This window comes from Cupressus sempervirens, chromosome 3 (assembly GCF_028749045.1).
Source record: "Cupressus sempervirens isolate cs-2001-9-10 chromosome 3, ASM2874904v1, whole genome shotgun sequence".
Lineage (NCBI taxonomy): Eukaryota > Viridiplantae > Streptophyta > Pinopsida > Cupressales > Cupressaceae > Cupressus > Cupressus sempervirens.
The window spans coordinates 410,525,415-410,541,740 of NC_143120.1; the positions used below are offsets into that span (position 1 = coordinate 410,525,415).

At 33.2% G+C, this 16,326-nt stretch overlaps 1 protein-coding gene and 1 pseudogene across 1 annotated transcript; one reads left to right on the top strand and one right to left on the bottom strand.

Annotated features, from left to right (window-relative positions):
* Positions 1-11,595: 11,595 nt before the first annotated feature.
* On the bottom strand, positions 11,596-14,320 carry LOC149566751 (DNA replication licensing factor MCM4-like; annotated as a pseudogene).
* A 743-nt stretch (positions 14,321-15,063) lies between these two features.
* LOC149566752 (cullin-1-like) lies at positions 15,064-15,707 on the top strand. Its single transcript, XM_089816525.1, has 4 exons — positions 15,064-15,068; positions 15,167-15,251; positions 15,388-15,549; positions 15,636-15,707. Exons 1-4 carry the CDS (start codon positions 15,064-15,066, stop codon positions 15,705-15,707), a joined length of 324 nt encoding a protein of 107 aa, XP_089672651.1.
* Positions 15,708-16,326: the final 619 nt, after the last annotated feature.

Genomic DNA, 16,326 nt, shown 5'->3' on the forward strand with positions numbered 1-16,326 from the left:
GCCCATTCAAGAGAATGAGAGAGAACACAAGCTATTCCACATAGGAGCATAGAAAATGCATGGAACATTCTAATAGAATGCCCAAGCTTGGCTAGTTCTCCAAAACTAAGAGCATAAGCTCAAATGGGTCACACACAATTTGGTGTGTTGGATCCTTGCTTGGTAGTGCCACCCATGTACATCATGTCAAGTCATTTCTCAAGTTGTGTTCTTCAAGGATCACACTCCCTAAACCTCCAAACTTCTCTATGGTCTTCAAGGATCACACTTCCTAAACCTCCAAACTTCTCTCAAAGCTTCTCAGTCAATATTGGTAGCATGGAATGGAAGGGATTCATGAATCACAAACTCCATGACACTACTAAATTTAACATCAATTTTTGAGCAAAAGTTTCGTCCATTAACTAAATAAATTTAGGGTGGTTGAAATGCAAAGGCATTTTTTTTTTTAACATATAAGACCTGTGTTGGTTGAAATTTTGACCAACATAGGGCTTATACATCTGTAAAGTTAAAAAAACATTTTCCCTTTTACATCTTTTGTGCCCGATTTCATTTCATGTTTTTGGAGCATTTTCACATGGTTTTCTCTGCATTTTTGCATGGTTTTCTCTGCAGCCCAGTTTTGTTTCAGGTTTTCTCTGTAGTTCCCACCCACTTGATTAATGATGCCTGCTAACCCTGGCAATAATATGAAAGGGGGCCCTGCATTTGCATCAATATAGCGGGGGCATAATAGTAGTTTGAAACTCTCGATATTATCTTTCTTTCATTCTTCCTGCTGTGCTCGACTTCAAAAGCTCTTCCATTCACAACCTTCAATCACACCTGCATCTCCAGTGGTCAAGGAGGGTGCTAGTTCAAGCATCCATATATGAGATTGCCATTGATAGACCAGTCTGTTGAGTGCTGGCCTTAAGGAATAGATTTTTGCATGGTTTTTGCAGAGCCCAGTTTCATTTAGGGTTGGTCTTCAAAGCGAATCAAACCAGACTTTAAGGGTTGCTAGAGAGAATCTAGTAGGTTGTTTTGTGATATATTGTTTGTTTGTTTTCAGTGGCTAGAAGTGAACATGGAAAATAACTTACTCTGAGCACATGGCAATATATTTTTTGGAATAGAACCTAGTATTGATCTTTTAAGATTTGGGAGTTAGTATTGTGTATTTTTGTTGCATCATTGCCACCACTTCTCCCATGGGAGGTCTCGACAAACTGTTCCCTTGAATGTACACAAATGCCACCCTCACCAACACTTCTACTTGTTCCAGATCGACCTCACTACCCAGCCTTGGATTTGACATGCCCACAAAATTTCCAGCCGTCATCTCGTTGAATAGCCTGTTTGGATAATATTGCTTACTTGGGATTTCTGTTGGATTGAAGTTTTTCCTTCCGCTGACGAGCTCCAACAATGTTTGGCCATAGCTATACACATCCACTTTCACATTGATGGGCAAATCACTTATCCAATCTGGTGCCATTTATCCCCTCGTTCCTCTTAAAATAGTCAGAGTGTTGCTTTGTTCCTATTATTTAAGTAATCCCTCTTTCCACTCTGTCACAATAAATAAATAAAAATTTCTTTTTTCACCTCACACATGGCTAAAATAGTTAATAATATTAGTATTTAAATATGCTTGAAGCCCCTTAAAATGTTCCAAGAATCAAAATATCTAAAGGTACTTGTTATTATAGTTCCATTATTCTCTCCACCAAGCCCAAGAATATAGCCAATCTAGATGCACACATCCCTTATTCCCCTCATGGTTTCAACCACTTACTATGATTAGTAAGCTCATCTGAGCTATTCACAATTTAAAACCTTCAATCTCCACCTTTCATCTTCACCTTCATCCTACGGGGATCCTGTCAACCATCCTTCACAATGATCTCATCATTAGATCTTTACTATCCATTCTCCATTCCAAAATTCTATAAATTGAGCCACTCCCTCATCCATTCCAAGAATCCATCAAGTTTGAGCAAAGTATATGCTGTCAAATCAAGTCATCCTTAAGAAAATGAGCATCTACATATCAATTAGTCAAGGAGAATATCATTAAACAATGGAGGCTTTGGTAACATTTGAGTTAGGTTTTTGATGGTAATGCTGTTTTCACACTCTTTTGTTGAGCTCTATTTGGAGGTTTTGTTTTAGCTTGCACAAGAACTTGTTTTTTTTTAGTTTGATTCTATTGTATTCAAATCTTTTGACATTACACAAGTAATTTATAGATGGATCACACAAGGTTTCGAACCCAAGTGAATTCCACATGAAACATAATCATAGGTCTTGTTCATTAGGCCAATGGGTAATGGAATAGTCTACCTTGAATCTAAGGTTTGATTCAAAATTGATGTTCAAGCAACTTTTGAATCAATCATCTTTATGTAACCAGATTGTAATTCTAGCAACTATAAAACTAAATATTCCTGGAAGTCACATAAATATTGGTTTCTGTCACTTTTGCATGAACTTAGTTGGTAACTAATTGATGGTTTGCTTTGCTTTCGCCTAAATCTTGTCCAGAATTGATCATGACACGAGTCCAAATTAATGCTCTCTCACAATTTTTATAGACCATCAAATCAATTTTGGAGTCAAATGAATATGATATTGAAATGTGGATGATTGATTATGACAAACAACAAGTTTCAATTTTCATATATGATATAAAAAATGAAGCTGAGATTTTATCATAAACATATTTAGTGAAATAAGTACCTTTCAGTTTTAAATTCTAATCAAAGAAGTATCAGCACAAACTCATGATTCCATATTGAAAAGAAAAATGAAGTATGACATAAACTTATGATGCATATTAGGAAACAAAATAAACTTATGAAATCTTCCATAAAAGTAAAAGACCCAATGGCAGGGGAATGGTGTTGAATAACATGTGAATGGTGTGGAGTATCAGGCCAAATTGGTAGCATTGGTGGATGGAGAGAATAAAAGTGGGAAAAGAAAGGAATATCAGTGATGATTTTATCTTTATCCTTCAATGTGACCCTTGATTCATCCCTTCCATCCGATGAATTTACAAATATAATAGCCAGACAATGCACAATTTTGATCCCATGCATTGAGAAAAAGAGGATGCTTTGTGCATAAGTGCTAGGTCAGTGTGCACTAGCCATCAATCATGATGGGACTTGGGTGGTTTTGTGGATTCCCAGAATAAAATCCATTTGGAATGAATTACAGTGGGGAGCCCAGTGCTTAACTCAATTTCATGGAAAAGAATCCAAAATCAATTATTTGTTAAGGTGTCTTCTTACCTAGAATTTTACCTCAAACAGTTTAGTGAGTCCAACTTTTTAAGATTTGTCCAAGATTTCATTAGGAACCTCATTTAAAAAGTAATTCTAGGATAGATTTGAGGTAGGTACATGTCTGCAAAAATAAGATATGTGTGGGGTAGACATTCCACCAAATAAAAATAGAATGAAAGATCAATACAATATTTTTCAAACCTAATATTTAATGATTAAATATATCAGGCTTATCAAAGAAACTTTTTGAAATTGGCAAACAAATTATGTCTACTCATTTATTTTGTTAGAATACTGTAGCCACTTCTATTAGCAGATAAGATTTTATTTTATAAATTTGGTTCAAGTATACTTTTCACTTGATGAAATCAACCATTTTAGTTTTGAAGTGATATCATAATTTTAGATCAGCTAAAAAATATGCACTAAACCGTTCATTCAGTTTTTCATCTTCCTATATAGGAACACTAATTATTTTTTAAATTTCCAGTTCATTGTACATATTTACACCATGTGCAATTTAACTTTTTTGGCAAATTATAGTTTTATTAACTACTTATGATCTTAAATGAGTACAATTAAGCCTGCCCTATGATCAAGCTTGTTGCATGTAAAACATTTTCCATTGAATTTCTATTCGTTGGTCTGATTTGTAGGCATTCCATTAGGTTTCTCAATCTGATATGCTCTAAAATTTGTTGTCTTAGAACATTCTCCTTGTTCATAACGCAATCCTTGCTTATCTCCAACTGGTTTTTGCCTTTTTAGCTGCTCATAAAGCTTGTCAGTGCTCAATTTGAATTCATGCTTGAATTTCTTTGCTTTTTCTCTGTCATCCCTTAAGACTTCATTCACATTCTCAAGTTCTGGCTCATTGTGCTTTGTTTCATTTAAATCAAGTTGTATCTATCCGATGTGAGTGTTAAATTAGTGACATTCATTTGATTTCTCTTTTAAGGCCTTTTAAAGTTTTTCTTGACTTTCTTGCCTCTTATTCAATTCCTTAGTCAAATTGGAATGTCAATACTAATTTTGGATATACAAAACAAATGACAATCTATTAATGAATTTGAAGACTAGTGCCTTGTTTACTTGGGCAACAAAGTCTATTGCAATGTAGATTATTTAGGTACAACTTTGTAGGAAAAGGCTATTTTTAACATCAACTATTTCGAAGTTATAGAACACAAGAGGTTAAAACACATATGCTATCCACTGACACTCTAAACTATTTTAACTTATTCAAATAGAAGATCAATCAGACAAGGATGAAGAAGCATACATGAATCTCTTAGTTACCTTGATTATTAGACACATTCTAATAAAAAAGGGAGGGAGGTCATTAAAAAAATATTTGTTGCATACAGAGACATTCTTCTTACAATGTATAGCGCATGTTGGTAGTCGCTTCTGTAGCTTTGGTGTTTTGATCTGGTGGGTGCTAAGGAGGAAGAGTCTGCTGAAAATGTCTGGCCAAGGAAGTATCAATCCATATAGAACATGAAGGTAGGAAGATTGCAAAATAATGAGTTGTTGCAAGATTGCATCCTTGCAAAGGCTAGACTATGGATAATATGATGTGATTAATATTGAATAAGTAAAAGTAGGGGGATGTATTTTATTGAGAAGGGAAGGTGAACTTTGTGGATTGGAGAGAAAAGTAGGTGTTTTGGATATCCTTCAATCGTCAAAAATGAGTAAAAGTAGAAAGTTGTTAGCAAAAAATTAGTTTGATCTCTTATTCTGCTACAGTGAGAGCTTGTAACATTTATACCAATTTCATTTGTGGGATACACAATCTTGATAAGTTAGTTAGCCTTGCGACTAAGGTCGATGGGGAATGTTGACACATGCAACCTGAGCATGAGTTTGAATTTGGTATTTCCTTGGGGATATTTACTTATTTGCCAAATAGAAGGTATCATCTCCATTTTTTCTGTCATGACAAGTTGTCACAAGATTTTTGAATGAATTTATTTTCTTATGTGTATTTCTTCTCATAGAATGAACTTAGCTGAATGAAGCTAAACATGTGAATTCTTGATGACCCAGTTCAAGAATATTGTGTATATAGAGGCCTTGTACATTCTAGTATAATTTCTCCCTCATATAAGGTCACTTATGGATTCATGAAAATGCAAGATGCATTTTCAAAGGGTATCTTTTGTTAGTTTTGAGACACCAATAATTTTTGAAATAAATAATTTATCCTTAGCAAGATATTACTTCAAATTGTCATAATCTGTGACTTTTGTTGATAGGTTTAGACATCTCTGTCACAAGTAGATCATTGAAGCTAATTACAGATGATACCAATCCAAATAATACATGCTCAAAGGAATTTTCTACTATTAACATTAGGAGTGGATAAGAATAGGTAGTTATTAAAACCATTTCAAATGACTTGGTGATGTATGAACTCCCATTAAATTTCTCACATAAGCATGATTAAGATGTTGAATTGAGATCTCCAATCGAAAATGTTCATGGTAGTGAAGCTTGCAGCTCCAACAAGACATGTCATACTGATAAATTAGGAGTACACCTAGAAAATCATCCTAGGTGGAAAGGGAGACATAATGAGAGTGAATCAAAAGGGAATTTAATGGTGGATTCTACCAAAGAAAGAGATCATAATCAACTTCTTTCTGGAATCAGTAGTAAGACTCTTGATCATGTACATGTGAGCAAAAAAAGATCAATTTTCCCTTAAGGAGATCATGTTTTCTTAGATACTTACCCTCAATTCTTTTTGATCTTTTATTTAGGGTATTTTGAGTTACAATTATGCTGATAAAATTGAATTTGTATTGGAGATGCAAGAACTAGTAAATAAAGGCATATTTGTTATGGTTGTTAAAAATATCAAGCAATGGAATTCAAACTTCTTTATGGAAAATCTTGTGTTTCTATTTCAACTAAAGAAAGTATTAAGATGTTCTCATTGATTATAATTTTTAGTATATTCGATATAAAGGGATGGTCAATTATTTCTATGTTCACAATCATTACTTTTTTAGACTACTAGTTATGATATACAGGTTGAGTTTCGTAAACTTGTAAGAGACAAGGATTATACGGGGACTCTTAGAGTTTCATGATCTAGCATGGGTCCTTTTTCTTAAAGATATTCAAGATTTTTAAAACCTTTGAAAGAGATAATACTGACATTGACAAAGCTAGATGATAGGGCATCAATAAATTAGTGCATTTTGTTAATTTTTCTTACGACTTTGCTTCAGGTATGATCTAGAATTTTAATGACACAACTATTAGTGATGTTATGACATGAAGGACTTGATATTTTGGTGCATCATTTTCTTATTAATAAACTTGTGCTATATCAGAAATGCTATCATAGTACAACATGATTATTTTATCTCTAGCTTAACAATTTGTCTTATTTTATTACCGCATATTTTATCTCTAATAGTGGACCCTACTTTTCAATCCATGTCATTTCTCATATAACATACCATCTTATATCTATGTTGTATATTTATATTTGATGTCTTCATTGTTGTGTAGAATCTTTACTCCTCTTCCACATGAATGTGGCAAGCGGATTCCATTCATCCATATCTGATGCACCACATATTGCCTTCAACGTAAGACTCATTTCACACATGGAGATATTTCTCTGTCATAATCATCTTTACCATAATCTTCATGTTGCAGATGTGCTTTAAACTCCATGACATTAAAGACTTCTTTTACTGCAAATTTTAGTAGAATATAATCATATCTTTCTGACATGCCCCGTGTAGGGCCATGTCCCTACATGGCTTCACCCACATAGCATCTTATATATACTATCAAGATCGCTGCTGATTGGAAAATGCAGAAAACAATATTGAAAGTGATTTCAAGAATATACTTACAGTTCTAGTAGTCAAATTATATATGCAAAACCTACAAGAAAAATTGATTAATCACATCATCAAGAAGATACAAGTTAGTGGATCCATCGCATTAAGGGTATTCATATAATTTAAGAAGGTATTAAATCTGATCCTAATTTCCTTAACAAATTCAAGCTGGGGACAACACACATTGGTAATAGAGAAATCTATTCATTAAGCATCTTTCCATGTTGCTATATTTTCTGCTAACATTATGAACACCCACACAATGCATAAAGAAGCAGGCATTGTATTAGATTTACACATATAATATGAGAACTAAACCTATTCATGAAGATCAAAATTAGCTAATACTTCTGTAGTTTCTTTTTCAACAAATGTTTCAATGCAATATTGGTTTGATGTTTTAATTTTGAACACCCCTCTTACAAACAACTTTATTTTTTACTCAGTTTAAAAAGTCATTAAAGATAAATTGATGTAACAACTCAAATGTTCAATCAGATTTACATGGAGATTACTCCAAACTTTGGTTTGGTTTGGATCAATGACCTAAAAATTTGGCTTGATCTTCACAAGGAGAGTTACTAACAATGTGTGATTTGTCTAGGATGGTAAGCTTCCAAGAGAAAAGAACAACTTACCAAAGATTGGTTGAATGGTTTTTAGTAGTTTGTTCTTGTTGTGGAAACTTGACATCATTAACATTACCTTCATGAATTTTAAGTCAATATTCAGTTTAAGATCTTGCAATCTCACTGTTTTGATCCTAAATTAGAAATTGATCTCAAACTGTATTTGAGATCAATTGAAGCATGAATCTTCATGCATATTGTGCAGTATTTGACATTTTCTTGTTAATAGACATGAGCAGAAAGAGTAAATAGATGTGTCCAGTCACCCCTATTCGACATGCCCATATTGTTCTTTCTCCCTTTGGATGGTTCACCAAAGCCATGAGGCTCTACGATGGACTTTTTGATGGTTTTATGTATTGTTATTTAATATTTATCTAATTAATAATATTATAATTTGATTGATCAACAAGATAATAAAAGAAGTGCTAAAGAAGTACTATGTGGAACCATTATAACGAGGGATATAAATACCAATCATGGAATTCCTCAAAACTAAAAGAATTGATGTTCATTCTTTGAAATTTTTAGTAATTTCAGCTCGGTTCAAGTGTCCATTATTAGAAACTTTCAATAATAATTTCAATACCATTACCAAATCCTCAGCACAATTCTATGGCAACCTCAAATCATGAGTCTCTCTTGTCATATATTACTTAGAACAGTACTCCATGCACACACAATATTTGTTTATAAATACAACATGTTCAACCACTTATGTCAAATCACTGGCAATTTAATCAATTATAAATGCCTTTCATTAAATACCACACTGTCACATTATCATTGGAGACAAAAAAAATCAAGTTCACTTTGAAATACACATGCATTCTCCTGAACTTGCAATCTACATTGCAAAAAAACAAATAGTCAATGGTATGGAGTCTAGAGTTCAATTTATATACATACAATAGATACAAATTCTAGTTCTTGTTACCTTTATCAACTCTGCTAGGCATAGTACAAAACTTATTAATGCTCCACCAAAAGCTGTAGAAGGAACAACGATCTAAAGTTTGGGATTGCCACTGCCATGATCTCCTCCCTTTCCAAAGAACCCCAAATAGCAAAAGAAAAAAAACAAATTCAAGACCATTTAAGCTTTACCCAATAATAATATCCTAGGAGTCCAAGAACAACATTTGACTACAAGGGTGGTGACAAGAAGTGTGGGACAACATCCCTTCAGACTATATAAATTCTTCTACAGTTCATGTTTTGAATGCCATAAAAACCTAGAATTAACATTAGAATCCATGGTTTGAATAATATAAAGTCTTAGAATCAATACAAAATCCATGGTTTGATTGCTATGAAAACTTAGGACTAGTACTAAATTTCATTTTTTGAATGCAATAAAGACTCAGAGTAGTCATATAATGTTTTGTAACTCAACATATTAAATGCATTGCAGTAATTACCAATTGTGATGTAGCAAGATGTGCATGAACCTACAATATTCATAATACCAATGGCAATCATCTCTTTATTGCCATCAATATTGTAGTTCTTGAACAGTGCAATTATGATATTTCAATTATAAGACAAATGTATTAAATACAGTTTGCTACCTACATTGCTTCTGATGTTTTGAAGAGTATAATTTGGAGATTAGTTATCATACAATTGTCAAAGTGGATATGTAAGACCAAAATACCTTAAAATTTGAGAAAATACTTGCATAGTTTGCTCCTGAATTCCCAGCTCAAACTTTGTTGCTTTAGAGAAGCAATTATTTGGATTTTGTGCCTGTACAATTGCTACAAGAGTCCATGTGGCTACTGTAACTGGAGAGTGTACAAGAGGGGTCTGTTGAAGAGGGATAACTTGTGATCTTTACAAATACACTAGAATGTATTTTAGGTTAGTTTTTCTCAACATATAGAGAAAAATGTTCAAGCATTCTTGTTAGTGGATGAGAATCTCTCTCACTTTTCTTTTCATGTTTACTTTTGAAATGATGATTTTTGCTAGTTACTTTAGACACTTCAAAGAATGTAATCCATGGTTGATTTGATATGATTACCAATTTTTGTAGTATTATGGAGCTGGCAAGGGAACAATTGTATTGATTTATATGACTGATTCTAAGATGAATTTGCTTGAAATTTGTATTTTAATTTATTTTAAATGTGTCCCAGTTGGGCACAACTTACAATAGTTTGTATGGTCTCTTTCAATTTAAACTTGATGATAGATGATATGTTATAGGAATTGATACCTTAGATTTTGTGGAGCATAGAACTATTTTCAAGTTGACAGCTGTATTAAAATTAAAAAATTTCGTTCGATTTTTACAAAGACTATTCTCTACAACAAAAAAATAGTTAGGGGAGATCATCTCAGCATATGAATTTCTAGATCATTATTCTCTGGACATGGTAAACACAAACTTCAATTTAAAATTATTTGCATGGTGGCAATTTCTCAATAATGATATTTGTTTAGTTAATATTCAGACAAGGAGACTTTTGAAATATGTTTAAGTATTATTTTTCTCCATACTAATTACTAGTGTTATTTAGTAGATGTAGTTTATAGGATATTCTTAGATGAGACTTACATTTGGGATGTTGTATGGTGAGCAGAAACACTCTGACCGAGCAGGCCTGCACACCTCTCTCTGATTTTGAGAGATTTGTTAAAGACATTGAAGGGTTATTTGCTAAAATAGGTATGTTGACCCAGGCCTTTTCAAAGATTCAAAATATTTTATGACATTTTTATTCTGATTGTGTCAATTTATAGAAATGGAAATTAATAAAGGGAATGGATTCGGAATTCTGTACCCTCTAAAGTAGTAGTTTAGTGTTATGGAGGGTAATCATGTAGGGACACCGTGTGAATCAGATTTTCTAGTGTTCCATGTACAAACATACCATTTTTATAAGATGTTCCACACACTCATGTATTATATTGCTGCCAAATATTAGTCATCCTTATATTTTTGAACATGGATATTAATATTCATTCTATTAAGCATTTGCGATCTATTTTCTATAAGCTACATTGTAAGATTCTCCAAACCTAAATAATATGATAACATTTCACCTACTCACTGCCATGAAACTATCATATGTAGTTTTGATAATTTTGATTTTGTTATTCATAACTTTTAAACTATACATTATTACACCAATCACAGTGGTGGGATTGTGGATATTCAGCCTTCCTAAAACATATCCAAAAATCAGAATCATCCAACAGTTAGATAGAAATTTATGGCCTCTACACTGAGACCGATTATTATTGTCATAGAATTTATGAGTTTTGCCCTCTAGAATGTCAAATAACTTCCAAGATACAAAACCAAACAATATCAAAAAAAATTTATTTGAAAGATGCATGATCTTATTTCCCAAAAGGTAAAACTCAGAATTTTTCCATGGTCAACATTTGTTATTTGATCAAACCCTTATCATTAGGTCTATAAATAAGAGTTTCAAGACAATTTTTACAAAAACCAAAGGATTTGTCAATATATTTCTCATCCAAAACCTCTAATTTTCTTCAAATGAAAGAGGATTAAATATAATTCACTTCCAAATAGATTGAACTTATTTATCAATCCATTAACATAACAATAAATGCATGAAAACAGGATGTAACATGACTGCAAACAAAAAGATAGTTTTGAATTTACACAAATCATATTAAAAATTTCCTTGAATATTCTTACAAAATTTAGCCAAATGGTTTTATTCATATGTTTACCCTTTCTTTACTTCTTTAAAAGTCTTAATCCATGAAGATCCTCTAAGTCCCATTGTAGTTGGGTTACTCATTCCTTCTCTAGCAAGACTGATTGATTCTAAGTCTCTATGCTTTTATGCCTGTAATTTCATGCTCACCCCTATCACTCATTACCAATGCTCCACTTTCTAGAACCTGTTGAGTTCAAAGAAATAAGAAGTTTATATAGAATAAAGTGGTAGGTAGCAGTGGGGAAGTAGGCAACCCAAAGAGCTCAATGATCAACAAATTGAGTTAATAACTTATCATTTCACTAGTTTCAAGATCCTTTGATACATAAGCAGTCAAACCAACTGCAGAGCTTCCACGACCACTTGTATAAATGCCTCAAGGAGCCAAATTATGCACATACTAAAGTAGTTGAGACTTACTCGTACCTAGATCCCCAAAAAGTAGGATGTTGATATCACCACGAAAAAGTAGCGCCTGAAGCTAGTTTTACTGCAGTTCCCCCGAAAAGCTGTTTAAGAAGCATAATGGTTAACATATGGTTCAAAGAACATGCAAAAAATTACCAATTAATCGAACATGAATGCAAATAAAGATACCTAGCACAAGAGCCCTTTATTTACATCTTATAGCTCCCAAATAGTCGGAGCTAAGGACCTAGTTAGCCTCTCATAGATATTGGGCATGCGAGATAGTTCTTTCAACTTCTCAATTTGGAAATTGGCAGTCAAAATTCAATTTTAGAGCTTGCAAAATTCATGCTATATAAAAAAGGTAAAAATTATGAGTTTATACCTTAGCTTCATAATCAACTGGTGACATATCACCCTCTTGAAAAGAGGCAAAGCCATCACTATTCCTATCACGTTCCATTGGATCTTCGGCTTACAATATTGTCTTGTCTGCCTTTTTTAGGTGAAGGCAATCGATGTGGGTCTGCACCAGCAAATGATTTACAAATTAGAATTACAAATCATAGAATACAACATTAAGGTCCTCATTTCCAACTTAAATGGACTAAGATAGGCTTGCGAGCTTTGCTTTAAATAGAGATTTCACAATCCTTTGGTTTGGTCCCACTCTAACTATCATAGCTCTAAAAATCCCAGTAACCTACAAAAAAAAACCAATGTCAACCTTCAAATGCTAACACTTGGCAATAAAAATAAGTGTAGAATTTGTATATCATGTAATGTCAGACACACCTCGATTTGATCACTAAGTTTGGCCGCATCAACAAGTTTGTCCTGCATTAGCAAGCTAATAGTGTGCAGGATTTCCCCCTCTAGAATGACATCAGGCATTTCTTGTAGCCTCACAATCTGCTTATCAACAAACCTAACCACAAAGTAAAAGGATACAGTTTTCTTCAGAGTCTTGAAAATGCAACTTCAAATCATGCATAAACTAAAATCAACAAGTTCCTACCTGCATCTGTTATGCATCAATGCCAAAGAATTTATAGCATCACTTTTTGGGCTTGCACAATGTGTAGGTTCATCAATCTGACCTGAGCATTTGAAGCATAAAATAGGATGTCAATACAAATCCAACAAAAACACTTTTAGACAACAAGTACCATTGTACGTAGTGAAGCAAAGATATGAGAGTTTTTTTTTAAAACATGAAATACATTAGACAAAATTTGATAGAAGATTCTCATGGAATATAAGAATAAAATTTGGTGTGAAAGTTCTCATACAGGGATTTTTTCACACTAAAAAAATGTGCTCTCTCATATATAGCTTCCATCAAGCAAACATCTCAATGTGAGAAGAACCTCATGTACGATGTCCTATTAGTTTCAATTAAGGTTACAAAGAGCATATCAATAGTGGCCATGTCACAATAAGGAGTAAGATCTTATTTGCAAAATCCTGGAATCTAAAAGCTTCTGAGATCACTTTCATAAGCATGAATCTGTTTAAAGCCGTAGATTCTCCACCATAGTTTATGCAAAATAGAATTGAGAAAGAAACATAACATACAATGAAGACACAATTAACTGTTATATTAAGAGTTCAATTGCAATCCAACAAATTACCTCTATCAATAGGTACTGGTGCTGGAGCATATCCAAAAACAAGGTACCTAAAGAATGCTTCTTTGATTTCTAGTATAATTGAGCTGCACCGAATTATCATTCCTTTGATTGAAACCATGTTCTCAATATCTAGATTTCAAAGACAAAAAAACACCCTTATTAGATTTTTATAATAGCATTGAACAATGAAGACGTAACTTTAAAAAGTATTGCCTACTTGATGGATTCAGATCTTGCATTTTAACTATATCTCTAAGATTGAATATTCTTGCCTGAATGTAATGGAGGTTATTAGTTAGTTTGAGACTTATTTATGGGCATAAATAAACAAAATTTGAAACAACAAAGTCATTAAATGAAAACATACTAACTGAAAAAACATATTTTTCCAAAAATACAATTCAGTCACCTGTATGTGCTTCTCCCACAAAAGCTTGAGGTGAACAACCACATCCATCAATACAATGTCAAAAATGGCGAGAACTTCAAGAGGATATCTAACCATCTTGCCATAAAATTCTTCATCATACTCGAAGATGTTCATTGCATCAATATTCGGTGAATCACCTTCGAATTCAAATGAGAAATCAACTAAATGAAGTGAATACAAAAGAAAATGTGCTCAACCAATAATTTGAAATGAGACTAGATGGTAACCATAAGAAGCTAGCATAGACAAATTTGAACCTATTCCAAGAGCCTCATGTATTTCCCCTCAAGGTCTGAAGGATCATCCCTAAAATTCCTCAAAAAGTGCTAAACTGCTTGATTGACATCTTGAACACTTATGTTTGTGCCCCAAACAAGCATAGGGGCGGTTTTCATCAAGGTCACCCTCGAAATACTGGGGCATCTAATTATAATAGCCAAAAGAGGTAATTAATGTGTGTTTCAATAGAACATATTATACAAATTGAGAAGAAACGATTCACTCAATTGATAGGCAATTCTCTATCCAAAAGGTTTCTTGGTACAAGGCAATATCTTCAAAATAGGTTTCTTTAATGTATAAGGCACCAAAAGTTGGTACATAGGCATCTGCTATGCCGATTCCCTGAGGAGGCAGTTGCTTGGATAGTCAATGTGGACCACCCATTGAGGTTTGTAGAATAAAAAGGTTGTCTGGTATGACCCATTTGACAGGACCCTGGGAATCTCCATGGTTGAACTGACCCAAAATCCGGGTTTGCAAGCTAACATACCATTAATATAGTTTTTAATGCTTCTCACTAGCAATAAAGCATGTTTTATTAGCCCATTATTTAGCTGGTTCACCTTTATTAATTCAAACAATCTAATCCAATGTTTATAACAGTAGAGTTTTTTTTATTAGAATATGATACATTTTCTATTTTGGTATGTCCAGGTTACATACTCCATATTCTTAATATATGGTTTAATTTCTTTTTGTACTAGTCTAGTTTTAATTGCTTTAAATTTTTTTAAAGGACTATTGTTTGGAATTATCAAGTATAGATTAACCCAGACTCTGCCAAATGCCATAAAGCATGAGGAATGGAAACTTTACACATCTAGAATTCATGACGTGAATGACAATCTTCATCCATATAATGCTATTTTAAAATTTAGGACTTTGTCTTGTTATGTGTTGTGATATATAATTAATATTTGTCGAAATTGCAGGAAGAAGCTTGCACAGAGACTTTTGTTTGATAAAAGTGCAAGTGATGATCATCAAAAGAAGCATATTGACAAAGCTGAAGCAACAGTGTGGTGGTTAGTTTACTTCTAAGATGGAGGGAATGGAATGCTGCACCATACATAAATAAAAAACTCACTTTGATTCTTATCAATGAAGTTAATCTAATTGTAAATTGTGCAAAAATCTGTGTGCTTATATGTAGGTCACAAATTTAACATTAGCAAAGGAGAACCAAAGGCATTTTGATGATTATCTTAATGAAAATTCTCAAGCACATCCCAGCATAGACTTGACTGTGATAGTTTTGAAAACTGGATTTTGGCTGAGTTACAAATCATTTGATCTTAACCTGCCAGCCGAAATGGTATGCCCATTTTGTATACAGTATACCTTTTAAATTTGCCAATTTCTGAAGCAGTTTAACATTTTGACCTTTGCTACTTAATTTAGGTAAGATGCGTAGAGGTGTTCAAGAAGTTCTATCAAAAAAAGACAAAGCATATAAAGCTTACATGGATATAATCTCTGGGTACTTGTAATATTAATGGGAAGTTTTACCCTAAGCCTATGGAACTTGTTGTTACTACTTACCAGGTAATTGCCTTTTTGGTTGTTACTACTTATTAGGTAATTGTCTGGTTGTTGTATCAAGACTGAGGAAATTATGACGAATTTGAGTTTGGAGCCTCAAGAGGAGGGCATTAATCAAGCTCCTCTCTGGCTCCATCTATGGTAGATGTGGAAACTTGACTAAGCGTCAAAAAACTCAACTTTTTCAGACCTAAAAAATGATTATGTTCATAAGGATAGTGAGGACAGTTCCATGAAGCAACAATGGTTATGAAGGTGTGAAAAGGTCACAGTGGTACTGAAGCAAAATTTCAATCAAAGAATAAAAAGTTAAAACTTAGCATCTACTGGATATGTAATCCAAGGCTCTTATTCTATTGAGGAATTTTGTGTCACTATTCACCTTGTTGCAAGTAGGTGCACAAGAGGATGAAATGAAAAGTAAGTTCCACCCTTGAAAAATGATTATGCTAGTAAGGACAGTGAGGATAGTGCCATGGACATTTATATGCAGCCTAAAAATGGTGTTATTGAAGGTTGGTTTTGCAAGCATTTAACTTGAGGAACACAA